We start from the raw sequence: 17,716 nt of genomic DNA, 5'->3' as shown, positions 1-17,716 counted from the left end.
AGGGGACACGGGTTCGTGCCCCGGTCCGCGAGCGTCCCACATGCCGCGGAGCCGCTGAGCCTGCGCGCCCGGAGCCTGTGCTCCGCAATGGGAGAGGCTACAACAATGAGAGGCCCACGTACCGCAAAAAAAAAAAAAAAAAAAAAAAAAAAATCCTTTCTTTCTATGAAAACCTGTAAAGTGAAGGGACCAGAAGAGAACATAACATTAGAAGACTTTTTTGACTCCTCATTTTGAAGCCTTGTGCTAATGTTGATTCACAGCTCACCTTTGCTTCTCCCCCAACCTCCTTATTACCTGCGATTCTCAGCTGACAATTCAAGGTTTCCAAACTGCTGACTTAAAGCTCCCTGGACTCGCCAATGGGGCATCCGTCATCATCAAATATTATTTATTTATTACATTCACATAAATGGACCCCATCAGAATACCTAACTTTATGTTTTTTATAGTGCCTCACAATTTACAAAAACTTCTCTCTACTCTCTTTGATTTTTGATCCATTTGACAGTGCTGTGGAGTTACAGACGAAGAAACCAAGACTGAGAGAGGTGAAATGGGTCACTTAACCGACGTTGTTCAAAAGTGGCAGAATTAGGTACAAAATACAAAACCCCAACACTAAGTAGAGTGCTTCTGCTAGCCCACCATGTTCCCTCCTACATGATTCTGTTAAAATAACTTCAAAGTAGAGGATTAATCTCTTCTTTTTTTCCTATAACCAAATGTTTGATGACAATGGATGAGGCTGCAAAAATACAGGTTGGTGCCATCTCTCTATATAAATGCCTGACTTCTTATGTGATCATTGAATATGTCTTCAATATTATATTTCCCCATATTTTTATAATAGATAAAATATTCCATAATAACTGCAGACTGGGTTTGCATAGAATTAAATCAGTTATCATAGAATTATGATTATTTTACATTTTACTTGGAATTTTGTATACAAATATATCCTAACACACACCAAGCAATTTAATAAATACTATGCACACTACTGAAGTATATAACCTTCTGCAATACCTGGCAACTTTCATCATCACAGTATCATCCCACAGCCAATAAAAGAGAAGGCTACCAATATCAAGCCCTCTAGAAAATCAGAGTTAAGCAGAAACACACACACACACTCATCCTCACATAAATAGAGAAGTGTGGAGAGAGAAAAGCATTTGAGGTATTTGAAGGTAACTGCACCTGTGGAGTAGAAAGCTGCAGCTTGTTCAAGGGAGATGATCTCAGGGATGATCAAATCAAGTTAATAACTGTGTCTTTTTTCAGAAGAGGGGTAGCCTTTGCAGTAGTACACCACTCCTACCTAGAAACTGCTTAGTGGAAATAGTCCACAAGGCAGGCAATTGCAATAACCCATGGTGACCTTTATTACCATCTTCTTAATGGTATCCTTTTCAATTCAGCAAATATTTTTTTACTTCCTGACAGTATGTCAGGCTCTGGGAATATAGAAAAATAATAGAGAGCCTGCCTTCATGAAATTCACAACACAGCAGTGAAGAAAAACAGTAAAGAAACAATTGGGATGGGACCTAACCTAATTTGAGATTTCATGCAAGGCTTTCCTCATGAAGTAATATTTCATCTGACACAAAGAATGAAGTCAAGTTGCTCAGGTTAACAGAAAGGGAATAGGAACTGCTGTTCTGTTACCCGAAAACTGGGTTCACTTCTTAGTGGGTTTTGAGCTAAAAGACACTGCCAAGCCAAAGAGTGGGAGAAGGAAGGATTTATTACTTGCAGCAAGTAAGAACAACAGGTATCTTTCCCAAAGCAGTGTCTCCCCAACAGCAAAATTGGGGAAGTCTGAAGCTGAGGGTTTATGCATATTCATGAAGGGGCTTGAGCAGAGAAGAATTCAGCATAGAATTGGGACAAAGGTTGACAGAGTCCAAGCTTTAGTTGACCGAAATCTCGTGGGTCAGAAAAGCTCAACATCATCATTCCTTAGGTTCCAGCTGCACTAGGCAGGGGGTGGGGTTGGGGGGCTCAATTCTGTAAAACAGCCCAAGAATGTGCTTCAGGCTATCTTTACCATTGAAACAGAACTGAGAGCCTTTATAACTGATTTATTCTTTGCTACTGTTACTTCTCTTGCCTAAAAACTCATTTGTTTTTTTGTTCCCTTAAGATCACTAATTACTGAGACCTGTTCAAGGGCATTGTGTCCAGGCTTAGATCACAAAATGGCTTAGGTCTTTCTCTAATGTCAAGAAAGCCATGCCTGGTTCTCTTTCTCCAGGGACCCCCTACCCTATCCGCTTATAGGGTCTCAGCAGAGAGAATGGTATTGTGAATTCTCCAGCATGCCTGGAGCCTAGAGATGCAGCTCATCCAAAGAAATTAGCAGCTACCAAATCTCTTTCAAACCTGTGGTACAACCTGAAAAGAGTACCAATTCTTGGTTGGTTATTTCAAACACTGACCATGTGCAGAAGGTGTGGGTTAGATGAGCTGAGAAAAGGTTTAAAAAAGGTTTCCTTGACATTTTATGAATTATTGCTTACATTTTTACCAGCATCCAGGTGGTATTTGTGCTCTAAAGCTGTTTTTTTTTTATTGGAACTAATTTTAGACTCTATCACCAAATGTAGTAGGCAGAATGATGTCTCCCCAAAACTGTCCATGTCCTAGTACCCTGGAACCTGTGAATAGTTCACCTTACATAGTGTGATATTATGATATAAGAAATACATATTTTAGTCTTGTTTTCTGGCCAGATCTTAAAACCCTTGTAATTTTCTAAATGATAAGAGTGAAAAGCACCTTTTTTTGTTTGTTTGTTTGTCCCCAATTCCTGAAATAGCTGCAGAGTGATAAAGGTGAAAGAATCATCTTTTGTTATTCATAACAGGCCCTCTTCAACCACACCAGAGTTTATGTTAATAATATGACTTTAAGAAAGCCCCTAAGGATGGAGGACTGGCTGCCAAGGGAACCAGCCAGTGATTAGAGGGCTGGAACTTTCAGCTCCACCCCCAGGGAGGGGAGAGTGGCTGGAGGCTGAGTTAATCACTAATGATCAATGAGTTAATCACTCGTGCCGACATAACGAAGCATTCATAAAATCCCTAACCAAGGTTTTCAGAGATCTTCCAGGTCGGTGAACACATTGGGGTGCTGGGAGGGTGATGTACCTGGAGAGGGCATGGAAGCTCCATGCCCCCTCCTCCATAGCTTGCCCTATGCATTTCTTCTATCTTACTGTTCCTGAGTTGTATCTTTTTATAATAAACTGGTAATCTAACAAGTAAACTTTTCTTGAGTCCTGTGAACCACTCTAGCAAATTATCAAACCCAAGAAGGAGGTTATGGGAACCTCTGATTTATAGCTGGTTGGTCAGAAGTACAAGGTGACAACCTGGGACTTGTGAGTGGTGTCTAAAATGGGAGGTTGGGGGACGGGGGCAATCTTTTGGGACTGAGTCTTTAACCTGCGTCATCTGCACTAGCTCCAAATAGTGTCAAACTAAATTGTAGGACACCCAATTTGTGTCTGGAGAGTTGAAGAATCGGTTGATGTGAGAAAACCACGCACCCCCACCCTGACATTTGTTGTCAGAAGTTTTTTTCCTTTTACATGGCAAAAGGGACTTTGCAGATGTGATTATGGTTAAGTACATTGAGATGAGTCCTTAAAAGGAAGAATCTTTCCCATCTGTGGTTGAGGAAGGTATGACTACAGAAGAAAAGTCAGAGAGATGCAAAGTGGCTGGCTTTGAAGATGGGGAAGGGGCCAAAGGCCAAGGAATGCAGGTATCCTCTAGAAACTGAAAAAGGAAAAGAAATCCACTCTCCCTAGAGCCTCCAGAAAAGAACAAAACCCTGCTGACACCTTGCGTTTAGCCCAGTGAGACCTGTGTCAGATTTCTGCCCTAAGGAACTGTAAGATAATAAATCTGTGTTGTCTTCAGTTACTAAATTTGTGGTAATTTGTTATGACAGCACTAGAAAACTAATACACCAAGTCAACTTAGTTGCATATGACACTTAAAATCATACTTGAATCATAATATTATTTAACTATTTACATTAATCTCAATGAATGGCCTTAGTAACAAGATAATCACATCAAGTAAAAAGCCTATTAAGTAACTTCAGACAAAGTTGATCAGGAGCCATCCTGGATTAAAACACTTTCATCATTTGCTGGAAAAAAAATGAAACCATGCCATCAAGACAGAATCTACCAAACTAGATTTATTCAAACCAACAAAAGTAAAAATTGGAAATCCAGTGATTTCCTTACATATTATGTCCTGCATGATTCCTAGGTAGTCAAGAATACAAGGGAAACATTAATACTCACTGTCTATACAATAAAAGGGAGACAAGTGTCAGTCACTGTATTGAGCTTTTACATATATTATCTTACTGGATTTTCATACAAACCTAAAATGTAGGCAAAATTTTGCAAAAGTTCAAAGTTTTTTAACCAAGTTGATATGACAAACAGATAGTAACACTAGATTAAAATCCAAACAGGATTCTAAAGCCTGTGTTCTTTCCATTCCTCTATGCTAAGAAAATCAAATAATTGTGGGAAGAAAGATAGTAAGAAGGGTGCCCAGTTCCAGAATCATGTCCTCTCAACTCCTACGGCATTTGCATTGTAACCTTCCTTCCCATTTTCTACATCCTGTCTGTAGTGTTTTATATGCCTGTTGTATTTGTTTTACTAGATTATAAATGCAGAAACTGTCACGGATATTTTTGTGCCTCCCCCTTATATACATATCCACACAATATCTAGTACTGTTATTATTGTTGTTGTTACTATTGTTACCATTACTATTATTACTGTTACCACTGTTATTGTTTACAGTAGTAATAACAATATCTGACACTTGTTGAGTGCACATTATGTACAAAGCACTGTTCTAACAATTTCACAATTTCATAATCCTAATGCATTTAATCCTCCCAATAATCCTAAAGGTAGGTACTATTTTTTTTTTTTCTGTCCACACCATGCAGCATGTGGGATCTTAGTTGCCCAACCAGGGATCCAACCCGTGCCCCCTGCAGTGGAAGCATGGAGTCTTAACCACTGGACCACCAGGGAAGTCCCAGGTAGGTACTACTTTTATAGCTCTTTATAGATAAAGAAACTGAGGCACAAGACATTAAGCAACTTGCCCAATATCACACAGCTAGTAAGTGGTAGAACCTGGAGAGCAACCCAAGCAGTGTGGCTCATAATCATTGTTATATTGGAAGTACAGTAGCCCCCTCCCCTTTATCCATGAGGGATACATTCCAAGAACCCCAGTGGAAGCCCAAAAACGTGGATAGTACTAAACCCTATATATGCTGTGTTTTTTCCTATACCTACATACCTACGATAAAGTTTAATTTATAAATGAAGTTAACAACAGTAACTAATAGAATAGAGCAATCACAACAATATACTGTTATAAAAGTTATGTGAATGTGATCCTTCTCAGAATATCTTATGGTACAAATTTAATGCCTTTAATGCCTTTTCCATCTTAACTGAGCATTTATTACACACTGCGGCTGTAGCTTTTGCAGTTTAAGGTGCTGCAGCAACACTAGCACACATTTCTTTTTCCTTCTTCACAACTTCACATCTAGAAGATTTGTTCTTACCATATATCTTAGCAACCTCAGCTGACAATTTTTTTCCTTATTAAGTAGAGAACTTTCACCTTTTCAATTAAAGAAAACACTTTATGGCTTCTCTGTGGTATATCCAAATTGCCAACATCACTACTCTTTCATTTGGGGGTCATTTTTAAGTAAAGTAATGGTGACTTGAACACAAAAACAGTCAATCTGATAACCAAGATGCTACAAGTGACTAATGGGCAGGACACGCAGGACAAAGGGATGATTCAAGTCCCAGGTGGGATGGAGCAGACGGCACAGGATTTCATCATGCTACTCAGAGCAGCACGAAATTTAGAACTTATGAATTGTCTATTTCTGGAATTTCCATTTAATATTTTCAGACCTCAGTTGACCATGTGTAACTGAAACTGAGGACAGTTGGGATACTACTTGCATTTATTATGAACTCAAAAATCCTTTATTATTATCCTAACAAAAGTGAGGTGGCTTAATAAAAATAACTGTGTGTCAGGTGCCATACTAAGTGCTTATATATGTTGTTTCATTTAAATCTCACAAAAACTTTTGTAAGAAAGGGATTACAAGTACAATTGAATAGGTGAGAAACTGAGTTTTAGCTGTTCAGTTTGTATTTTCTCATGCTACACACTGCCTCCCTGATAAGAACAAAAATAAAATATACAATATTGAGGATTATAATACCATACAGGGAGACCAACTGATACAAATTACCTTGCATCTCTAACAATGGGCATTAACACACTCATTTGATTATATGTTCTACAATTAATTATTTTAATAAGGGGTGTTCTAATGAAAATAAGATGACATAAAATCTATTTATGATATCCTCCCTCTGTCCTCCAATTTTTGATTGGCTGAAATAAGAAAGTCTGAAACACATATTCAACTCACCTATTCTCTTTGGACACAGGTCAGAGAAACTTGAGTCCTACAGCCTACAAGAGGGGAGGGGGCAGCACTAAACTGTGGGCAACATGTAGAGGATATGGCCTCTACCTCCAGGATTCTCCCTCTCCCCAGTCTCCTGTGTGAGAATTCTAAGAGGGGCACCAATGTGAACACCCTCCAAAGGCTAGGAACAGGAGCTCCAGGAGGGCTGACAATTTGGGCTCAGGGATGGGGCAAGGGTAGATTCAGAAGGATGGGATTAGTATTGGGTAATGAGTGTGCTGCTGTTTCAAGAGTCTAGATGACTAGAGTTTATGACCCTGTGACAGATGTACAGCCCTCTCTCTACCCAGCCCAGTCTGGCAAATACATGGAAGAAAACAGACTAACCCTGTTCTCAATGGGCAGCCAAGAAGCCACGACCCATAAAATTTTTAATTGCTAATACTGCCTGCCCATTGAGGCTGAGGCTGAATAGGAAGTTTGAAGAAGTTTTTTTTTTTTTTTAACCATTGGAAAATCTAAATGTACATCCCTTGTGGATTATCAAACAAAAATACAGACTTCAAAACTTGAGGGTTTGGGGTTTTTTTCTGTTTTGTGTGGTTTAAACTGTAAAATGTAATTCTCAAATGAAGATAATCATCTGGTCTGCAGTTAGAAGAATGAAATCAACAGTGAAAGCAAAGCACAAATAAAGAGACAGGCAGAGAATCCCACTGTGGTTTGGGTTCCTGCCTCCAGCTGCTTCTCTGCTCTCTGTGGTTTGGCACTTTTACCCTCCTTGAACTCTGTGAAGTCATAAACCCTCTATTTTACCTACAACAGTGGTGAGCTGGATTTCTCTGCTAACAATCAAACTAATACACTATTTAAACACCAGCCAGGCACCAAAAGAAAACAGGAGTCTAAACCTGAATTAGAAAGTTCCTGAGGACTGGGCCTGGGAGGCAAATGGAGGTGTAAGGGAGATTTCCTGTGAGTCATGTGAGTCTTTCAACACTCCACAGGCCTCAAACCAGAAAAACTCATTCCCCTCCTTAAACTGACTCATTTGCTCCTAATTTACACCTCCCAACTCTCAACTACTCTCAGCCTTTTCAACTGAACCCCCACTATCAGGCAAGGAGAAGTAAATGAGCATTAGTGGAGAACCTGATACAAGCCCCAATGTTTTCAACTCTCTGGTGGTATCTTTAAAATCTATATAAATTGCATTGTGTATAGAGACACTATTTAATATAAAAGTAATAGCAAAATATGGGTATTTCACAGGTAATATGAGTATTTCTCAAAAGTGGAAACAAATAAGGCCAATAAACATACACAGAGACCCAGCTTCATTAGTGATCAGGGATATGCAAATTAAGAGATACTCTTTTACATTCATCTGACTGTCAAAAATTTTAAAGTCTGATAATATCAAGTGTTAGAAAGGTTATTTGTTTCACAGGACCTCTTATACTCAGCTAGTGGGAGTGTAAATTGATACAACCACTTTGGAAAAAGTTTGGCATTATTTTATAAAGTTGAACAATCACATACCCTATAATCCAGTAATTCCCCTCCTAGATGTATGTATATGTGCATGTGTGTGTATAAAAGAAGCTCTTACAAGTGATCAATAGGAGCCATGTAGAAGAATGCTCACTGTTCACTATTGCAAAAAACAGAAAAAAGCCCAAATGCCCATCAACAGAATGAGTAAATAAAGTGTGGTATACTCACAGGAAAGAACATTATATGAAGCAAAAGGGAGTGTGTTGCAGCATAAGGTAACAATATGGATGAAAGTTAGCAATGGGTAAAAAAATCCCAACAGATTATATATAGAAATACATAGAGGTACCAAACTATATCAAAATGAGAGCAAGGAAATGGTGAAAGGAGGATTCAGGATGGTGATTATCTTTGGTTGGGGAAGAAGGGATATGAAGGAGGAGATGACTAATAGGTAGATTAAAATTACCTTTAAGGCTGGTTGTAGGTATACAGGAACTTACTGCACACAAAAAAATTAACTTATTCATGGGCCAACAACGAAAGGGTGTCATGAGCCAGGGATTATGATTAATCCACTTCTGTGCAACTGAAATCTAAAAAATAAATTAAATGATGCTCCAGAAAGAGCATTATATTTATCGTGTGACTTTATATACTCTCTGGCACCCCAAGGCGATACAAATAACCCAGAGCAAAAACCCTAGGGGGTAAATTTTCCAAGTCCTTTTTTTTCTGTTTATTGCCCAGCTCATAGGAGGCAGGGTCACCACACTGGTTAGTAGCACAGGCTCTGTGGCCAGACTGACTTGATGGAGGAGATGAAACCTGGTTGCTTTCCTTACTACTGTGTGACTAATCCTGTTAGGGAATACGATTTAACCTCTCAGTGCCTCAGCTTCCAAATGTGTTCAGTAGGCTGGCAATGATAGTATAATACTTACTGCAGAGTATTATTGTAAGGATTACATGAGTTAATCCACATGAGGTGCTGGAATAGTGAAGTTGCTCTAGGTATACTAAGTAAACTTTACTCAACAAAGATTAGCTTTTATTATTTTTTTTATCTCTGGCTTGATACCACAGTGAAAAGCTTAAGAAATGTTCTCCTAAACTCTTTTGTTCAGTACTGCTCCGGGAAGCTCTAAGCTTCAAGCTCTCAATAATACTAGCCTCAAGCTCTCAGTAGGATTTGTTGGACTGAAAAAACTGAGTTAAAACGTTCCTTAAATACTCTGGTTTCCAAGAAATGACTAGAAAGAAGTTTGGGACTCAAAGGTGGTTTCTCATGGAATCTTTCTCTGCATCATTAGAATAAATAACCAAGTTTTTGTGACATATTACTTATCTGATGACTTTAATTAACATAGACTCCTGTAACCATCCAAAAAAATGTCCCAAAATTTGTGGACTTAAAGTTTTTATAATTTATTAAAATAAAAACCATTTAAATCTTTATACAGGGCCTATTTATACTTTCACTACGAGCAATTCTAAGAAACTGGGTTACCTGGTTTCTACAGCATTAACAGGTTAGAAGTCATAATTTAGTAAGAATGCAGACTTTCAGAGATATGTTCAGTAATACAGAAAAAAATCATGTGTGAAAACTGTCAGAAAGAAGTCAGAAAAAAATAAGACAAAAAATTAACCTCTGATTATATTACAACCACTCAGAATAATAATTTTAATCATCATAATCATCATAATGGGGCTTCCCTGGTGGCGCAGTGGTTGCAAGTCCGCCTGCCGATGCAGGGGACACAGGTTCATGCCCCGGTTTGGGAAGATCCCACATGCTGCAGAGCGGCTAGGCCCGTGAGCCATGGCCGCTGAGCCTGCGTGTCCGGAGCCTGTGCTCCGCAACGGGAGAGGCCACAACAGTGAGAGGCCCGCGTTCCGCAAAAAAAAGAAAATCATCATAATGATGATCCTGAATCATGAAGAAAAGGTGATATGTTGAATGCACTTTGTTTATTAGAAGGCAAGTAGTCTCATATATCTGTTTTAAATATACCATGAAGACTTCTAAATAATGGGGTTTTTTCCCTTGGTAAAATCTCCAGGATTAGTTGCAAATGGACCCACTAAGTAATTCAATGGGTTGGCCTACCCTAGAAAGTTGTTTGATACAAACCAATTAAATGTTGAAGAACTGCTGCCCAAAATTATGAATAAATTAATTAACAGAAGTGAGTAATCCATTACATAAACAGTGTCATTTTAATTGGGTTTAAAAGTAAATTTTAATACTTTAAAAGAGTGGGTCATAAGTTTTCTGTAAAATTCACCTGCATGAAATGATTCATTTTCTCTGATGTTCCTCAGTAAATAATAATATAAGGAAGCTTTATAACTTTTTAACAAACTTACCAAAACTTATATACACAAGCAGTTACCTTGAGAGCCATTTCGCTTCTTCCACAGCTATGGCTAGTGAAAATTACCTTTTTTGTCATAATATGGTAAATGTAACGAGTTAGGAAACAGGTAACTGAAGGGCATAGAGGAAGGGCATCCAACAGAGTGCAGCAAGGAGCCAGGGAAGAAGACTGCCTGACTTGATTCTGTCTACAAAGAGTCTTTAAGCAGCCATGAGGTCAGATAGGAAGGCATTCAAGAAGGGAGGTACAGGTGTAAAGATGCAGACAGCAAGGGACTCAGAGGCATGCCGTTATTGCTGGGCCGCCACATGAGAGATGGATATTCTGGGAGATAAACTTGGAGAGGGAAGTGGGCCAGTGATAGGGGGCCTTACAGTTCACGTCAAGAACCTTGAGTTCTCACAAAAGGACAAATATTGCATGATTCCACTTATATAAGAGATCTAGAATAGTCAAATTTGTAGAGACAGAAAGTAGAATGGTGGTTACCAGGGGCTGAGGGGAGAGGGGGATGCAGAGTTAGTGTTTACACAGGTTCAGAGTTTCTGTTTGGAATAATAAACAAATTCTGGAAATGGAGAGCGGTGATGGTTGCACAACATTTTGAATATACTTAATGTCACTTAAAATGGTAAATTTTATGTTATATATATTTTACCATAATAAAAACCCCTAAAAATATAATAATTGTGTTCAGGTAAAGAAGAAAATGAAGGAGGGAGGAGGGGAACAACAGCCAGAAGCAGTAGCAACAGCCACAGCTTGAGCTCCATCCAGTAACCAGTGGCTCTCAGTCTTGTTTTAGCTGCAGAACCCTTTCTTCAAACATCTTGCACAGAAGCCCAACTATAAACCAGGCTAAGCAACAGACTGGTGGGGGCCAGAGGCCAGCCCAGGAGCCACCAGCGTCTGTTTCCTAACTTGCCCCCATAATGGACCCAGAGGAGTCTCCAGGGAACCCCAAGAGCTCCCTCAATTTGCAAACCACTGATGCAGGTGATGGGAGGAAGCCAAAAGGTTTCGGCCTGAACATGATGCAGTGAGATTTCTGAGACAGTACTGTAAAACAGTCTGGTTTGGAATCAAATGAAACTATTTCAACTCTGCCTCTCACTAACCATGTGCCCTCAGGCAAGTTACTTCTATGCTATAAAGGGACTAAAAAAACTTTTTATATAAGGACTGATGAAATGTTAGTAGGATACCTTGATAGGTGGTAAATTCTCATTTGATGGCAGCTATTGGTACCCTTTAATTTTATTTGACATTACTGTGGTTCCTGTGAAATAAGATGATTTAGGGTAGGTGGAGGCATGGATGGAAGCTACGACAAAAGTCCAAGTAATGATAAAGGCCTAAACTGAAGTAGTGATAATAAGGATTGGAGGGGAAGGTGGACTCCAGAAATATTCTGGAAATGCTGTCAAGATGGGAAATAAGCACTGGCAGCCATCTCATATTCCTCCAAATCAACCTGAAGAAAGGAGCAGAGATAAGCAGGAATAACCCAAAGGTTATTCCTAGAACTGGTCTGGGGGAGGGACAGGACTATACCCGGGGCACAGAACAGCCAGAGGCCAAGTGGAACGCTTTTAATGTCAACCCTTACCTCTCCCCTACATTGCATTACTGCCTATCCCTTTAACAACTTCCTGCAGTGTTGAGAAGTTAAAAAGGTTCAGGCTTTCTAGCCAGGAGCCATTCCTCCACCCACCTCCCTCCAAGCTCCTAGGGCTAATGGGTTACAACCTAGAAAGACTGCCTCCTCCTTCTTCCAGAGCAGCTGGTGATAAAGCCATGGTCACAGAACAGCCTGATGGAGGGGTGCCAAACAAAAGCAATCAACAGTGGTTTTGTAATGCCCAAGGATTCTCCATTCTGGGATTCATCCCCTCCCTTCTACCTAAAGCCACCTGGAGGGACTTGGCCAGGCCTGGCCATTGACTCTTCCCCAGTACACAAGGGCACATGTATGAGAATGCTCATCAGTGTTGTTTGTGGCTGGGAGTTGGAAACTATCTGAGTGTCCATCACTGAAGGACCATGGAACCACAGATAGTTAGAAACAACAGGCTAGATCAGTGATTCTCAACCAGGGTCATTTTGTCCCCCAAGAAACATCTGACAATGTCTGGAAAGATTTTTGATTATCACAATTCAGAGGTAAGGAGGTGGAGAGAGTGCTATACTAGCATCTAGAGGGTAGAGGCCAGGGATACTGCTACATCCCACGATGTACAGGCCAGCCCCCAGAGCAAAGAATTATTTGACCCAAAATGTCAATAAGGCTGAGATTGAAAAACGATGGAGTAGAGGAACAAAACATGACTGGGTCATAAACATATAGTGCTGAATAGAAAAAAAAATTTTTTAAGAGATGTGATCTATTATAAAATTCCTATTTTGAATTAAGGATTCATATAGTCACATCTGGTATTCATTGTGTATGTATTTGCAAGGTAAGCGCTACACTTGGCAGAGAATACAATTGTGACCAAAACTAGATTGGATTCCTTACCTCCTGAAGTCTAGTAGAAGAGGCAGATATTAATTAATTTTGCAAATTTAAAGGGGAAGGGAGAAGATATTTTGGAGACTGGTAGGATCTAGAGCTCCCTAATCCCTCACTTGCAAAGGCCACAGAAAGTTCTTCAATTTACAGTACCTTTCAGGAGGGCTACATACCGGCTTAGGATTGTGTTGTGCACACAGTGAGTGCTCAATAGATGTTTGTTGAGTGAATAGATGAAGGCTGTACAGTTAAACACCACTAAATGACTCCTTCCAAATTTCTGCGCCTTAACCTTTGAAATGAGGAAACCAAACAGAAAAGAAGAACCAAAGGGCCAGGCCCTTTACTAGACAGTAACAAGGAGTACACGTGTAGACTGACCAAATACTATTGTTCATTCCTCCTCAAGACTGTGCCCCCCTCAAACCAAGCTATTTGCAGTTCCTTGAGCAAAATACTCTTTGGCATCTCTAAGCCTGGACTGTCCTTCCTCACCTAGTCCACCTGGAAAACTCATTCATGCGTCAAATTCCCGATCACCTTCTCTGTCGAGCTCCCTCATGCTGGTGGACATGATCTCTGGCCTACTTTGTGCCATCTGTACTTTGTGCTCACCTCTACAGTACTTATCATAACTTCTTTTTTTTATGATGTTTTTATCATAACTTCTTACCATAATTTGATCATGAGTTCTCTGGGAACAGGAACTATATCCTATTCATCTTAATAGCACAGAGACTAGTCTAGAACCTAGAACATCATAGATGCTCAAGGTTTATCGAATGAAAGACTGAATGAATGAATACATGTCCTGCACTGTACTACGAAAAGAATGGGATAAAACCTATGCCCTCAAAAAGCTTACCATCTATTTGATGGGAAAAGGACAAATATGTGAAATAATAATTAACAATTTTTGCTAGAGATATAAATTTGATAGTCATTATAATAAACATGCATTTTTCATATTTGAATTAGAGTATACATTAGGATATAATCTGCTAGATAGTATCCATACGATTAAATAAATATCCTCAGGTATTCCTGGAAATCCATATCCTCCTATCGTAGTATTTGTCATTTGAGTTGATAGCAATAAGTGACAAAAGCTGAAATTACAAGCAGAATCTACTTGGAAACATAGAGTGCTCATTATCATGAATGCCTGGCATGTAGTGGGTCCTCAATAAATTTTTATTGAACGAGTGACCTGATATTCTTAATCATAGAGAAAAAGTTATCTGTCTACTACTGAGGCAGGCATATCAGGAGTTGGTGTTACCTAGAATATATCCCTCTCATAATGAAAACAGAACCAGCTCAAGGTCCTAAACTTTTCCTCTGTTATTTAGTACCCAGTTGCCAAAAGAGGTATTATTGCCCCCTTTTGGTAAAACAACTAGAAACCAGTTGTGTGGTCACAAACTATTCCTTTATATCCTATCCATATAGTGATAACACATCTACTTACCAACCTCTCTCCATCCCATAACGGTTAGGGATTCATGGAGCTAAACTCAAATTTAGGGGATGAGTTTTAATACTGAGAGTTTAAAATACTGAATATAAGAAGTCCTGGATATCAGGTAAACTGCATTTTTCTGATTGCTGGGTTAGACAAGGAGAAACTGCAAACAAGAATTCATGTTTGGATGGTTGCCAGAGGTAGGACTGAAAATCTTAATGAACAAAAGAGCTCAGCCAACCAAAAAAAAAAAAAGCTCCAGCCCAAGACCCTCAGAATAAAGATCAATAAAGGGAAGACTGTAGAGAGTATGGCAGAATGGAAAGGAAGCCTCAAGAACCTTAGTCATCCCTCATTCATTCATTTATGGGGTTGTGGGAAATACAAAAATTTAAAAGACTTGATTTCTGCTGTTAAGGACTTCGTCCATCAGGAATGCAAGATACACATAAATAGCTATCACACAGGGAAGAAAGTAAAAATCCATAAGGGAGGCACAAAGAAAGTCTGTTCAGAGACAGAAGAAATCTTCTATCTAGGAAGCTATCAGATGTTCCTGGTAAAACATACCAGATTTTGAAAATATTAGAGCATTAGGAAAAAAACAATTATTGCTAATCCTTGTTATGTCTTGCTCAACTATTCCACCATATTGTCTGTCTCCTCATCAGGGTTGCTTCTCATCTCCTGAAGCAACACCACATCTTCCTATCACCCAGGAATGGAGGGCTGATGGTGGGTGTAAACTAACCCATGCATAGTACCATGAGCAAGGCTGTCTGCCACTCCTGCGTAATCAGCCACTTAATCTCCACAATAACCCAACAAGGTAGGTACTGTTATTATCCCCATTCTACAAGTAAGAAAAGTGGGGCACAGAGAAGTTAAGTGACTTGCCCAAGGTCACCTAGCTGGTAAGTGGCACAAAAACAGGATTTGAGTCCAGAATCTGTACCCTTAGACATTACACTACACTGCCTCCCAGCTGAGAACTTATGGCTAAATTTGTCAGACATACTGTATATAGCTGGATAATACAAGGTGATTTTTGGCCCTTTAAACACACACAGCTATTTAAAACTTATTTACATGAAAAAATACATACACCATTATTGATCTAGTTTTGAATATAGTATGACTTTTTAAGACAGTTTTCACAACCTTTAAAGGAAAATTCACTTTGTTAACCTTAAAAAAAAAAAAAAAAAAAGGGTGCCAGCGTCCAGGAGTAGTTAAGCCCAGTTTAGACTGGGGCTGGCAGGCGCCACCCCTTACAGGTCATCGCATGGCCTTGGGGAAATTGCTTAGCCTTCTTTGTTTCTCCATCAGCAAAGCAGGGATAACAACAGTGCCATCTCATAAAATGGTATGGATTAAATGATAGTATCCATATAAATCGCTAAGCACAGTACGTGACATAGTGAATGCTCAGTGAACGTTCGCTTTCATTATTCAGATCCTGAGTTATCTGTATTTCCAGGATGCGAGTCGTCCAGTAACCACAGAAATGCTTTCCCTGTCCCAGAGTCTCTGCCGATCCCTTGAGCACATTTCTCTCTATTTTCCACGTAACACAGTGACAAGAGAAGCAGGCTTCCCTGGACCTCAGACCCGAAGGTGGCTACGTCGCCTCGCTCAGCTCGGGAAAGAGGCAGGCTCTGGATTTCCTCGGGGCGGCACCACAAAACTCAACACAGACTTCTCACTTGGGTGAACTCAACTGTTAGTGAGGGATCACCCGCCCACTCTGCCGGGCTCCGCAGCAGGGAATGTGGGCACCGGCGGCAGGAAGAGGAGCTCACCCACCTACCAAGCCCGAGACTGGGCACCCCTCCTTCACAGCATCCCTGGGGACTTCGTCCCCTCCCCGCTGGGAGGCCACTGGGGATTGACCTAACAATGCCAAGACAGTGAATTTCCCCTCAAATCCTCTGAAATACATCCCCACGATTTCTAAGAGGGAGTCAAGGGAGGGACGCCAAGAGCTTCATAAAGCCAGTAAACAGCTACATCCCTGCAGCACATGTTCAGCCGCCTGAACCAGCACCCCAGTGCTTGCCGCCGCCACTTGCGAACCCGGGAGCTCCCAGCAGCGCCGGCCGCCCAGCCGGTCGCCGTGCGCGGCCTCCACTCACCAGGTGAAGAGTTTGCCCTTGATCCAGAGCAGCAGGCTGGCGGACTCGCCCGCTGCTCCCTGCGCGTGCGGCTGCGGGCGGGCGGATCCCGCCGGCGAGGTGGCCTCCATGGGAGCCCCGCGGTCTCCGGCGCCCGGAACCCCTAGACGTGCCGGGTCCCGGAAGACGGGAGGCGGTGCCTGTGCTGCCGGTGGCGGCTCGGCTCGGCCAGTGAGTCCGCGCTGCCGGGTTCGCTCGCGTCCTTCTCGCACCGCGGCCGGCGGGCTCCTTCTGCGGCAAATCATTAACTGTCAAGCCCCTAGGGCCAGACAATACATTTGCAGATTGCAACCTGGCACCTCGGGGGGCCAGGAGCAGGAGGAGAAAGGGCGCTTTTTTTTTTCCACCTTGGCAGTCGAGCTTCACTGTTGGTTGACACCCAATATGCATTTCAAGTTCTTATGGTCCCTTATTTAAAATCAGCAAATGAGGTGAATCGAGGTTATGCCAGCGTGTACTAACTTAAGAAGCAGTGATTTAGCTACTGCCTGACCTTTGCTAACTGGGAAGGTCTGGCTGACCCCTCTCTTGACCTAGTCTCCCTCCCTCTGACTAACTTATAAAAGATATTTCCCATCTAATAGAACTGAAGACGCCTTAGTTCTGTGTTTCTTGTTTTCGCAAAACATAGGTAAAATCCTATGTTTCCTATCCGTAAAGGGATGCCGGAAACATGTCTTCTTGGTCCTTGTGGTGTGTCTCCTTCCTTACGGGTGTGTTTGGTTTGTCTTTCAATATTCAGAATTGTCTCTGAGGTGCTAGAGAAGAGTGTCAACCCCTGGCGCTCAGCTAGGGTGTCCTGGGCCTGGGTCACGCCTTCCGATGCTTCTGCGGGCCAAGGAGGGACTAGGAACTGGGGTCCAAAAGTTCCTGACTCACTGACAAAAAGGACGTTGGTGGGTCTGGTAGACTGCTACTTCCGGAAAGGAGATCAGGAAGACAAAAGGAAAGGTGTTGAGACCGTTTTTTTCCTGACCACCTCCTTCCCGGGCAAGGTCCGGGCGGCAGGAGTGGGGAGCAGGCTGTGAGAAGATTCTAAGAAAGAAAATAGATTTTGAAAAATGAAATGTAGCTTTAGGAACCCCAAGTTTAGCAACTACAGAAACTCCAAAATTTAAATGAAATGATTTTTTTTTTAATTGTTTAAGAAGAG

At 41.0% G+C, this 17,716-nt stretch overlaps 1 protein-coding gene across 1 annotated transcript in view; it reads right to left on the bottom strand.

The window, feature by feature from the left end:
* Positions 1 to 16,808, bottom strand: part of SLC35F2 (solute carrier family 35 member F2) — a 50,073-nt gene extending 33,265 nt beyond the window's left edge. The window contains exon 1 of the mRNA XM_060018016.1: positions 16,525 to 16,808. Within this exon, the coding sequence (XP_059873999.1) occupies positions 16,525 to 16,808 (284 nt within the window). The remainder of the gene's footprint in view (positions 1 to 16,524) is intronic.
* Between the last annotated feature and the right edge of the window lie 908 nt (positions 16,809 to 17,716).

This window comes from Delphinus delphis, chromosome 8 (genome assembly GCF_949987515.2).
Source record: "Delphinus delphis chromosome 8, mDelDel1.2, whole genome shotgun sequence".
NCBI classification, from domain to species: Eukaryota; Metazoa; Chordata; class Mammalia; order Artiodactyla; family Delphinidae; genus Delphinus; species Delphinus delphis.
This window is presented reverse-complemented; position numbering and strand designations above follow the sequence as displayed.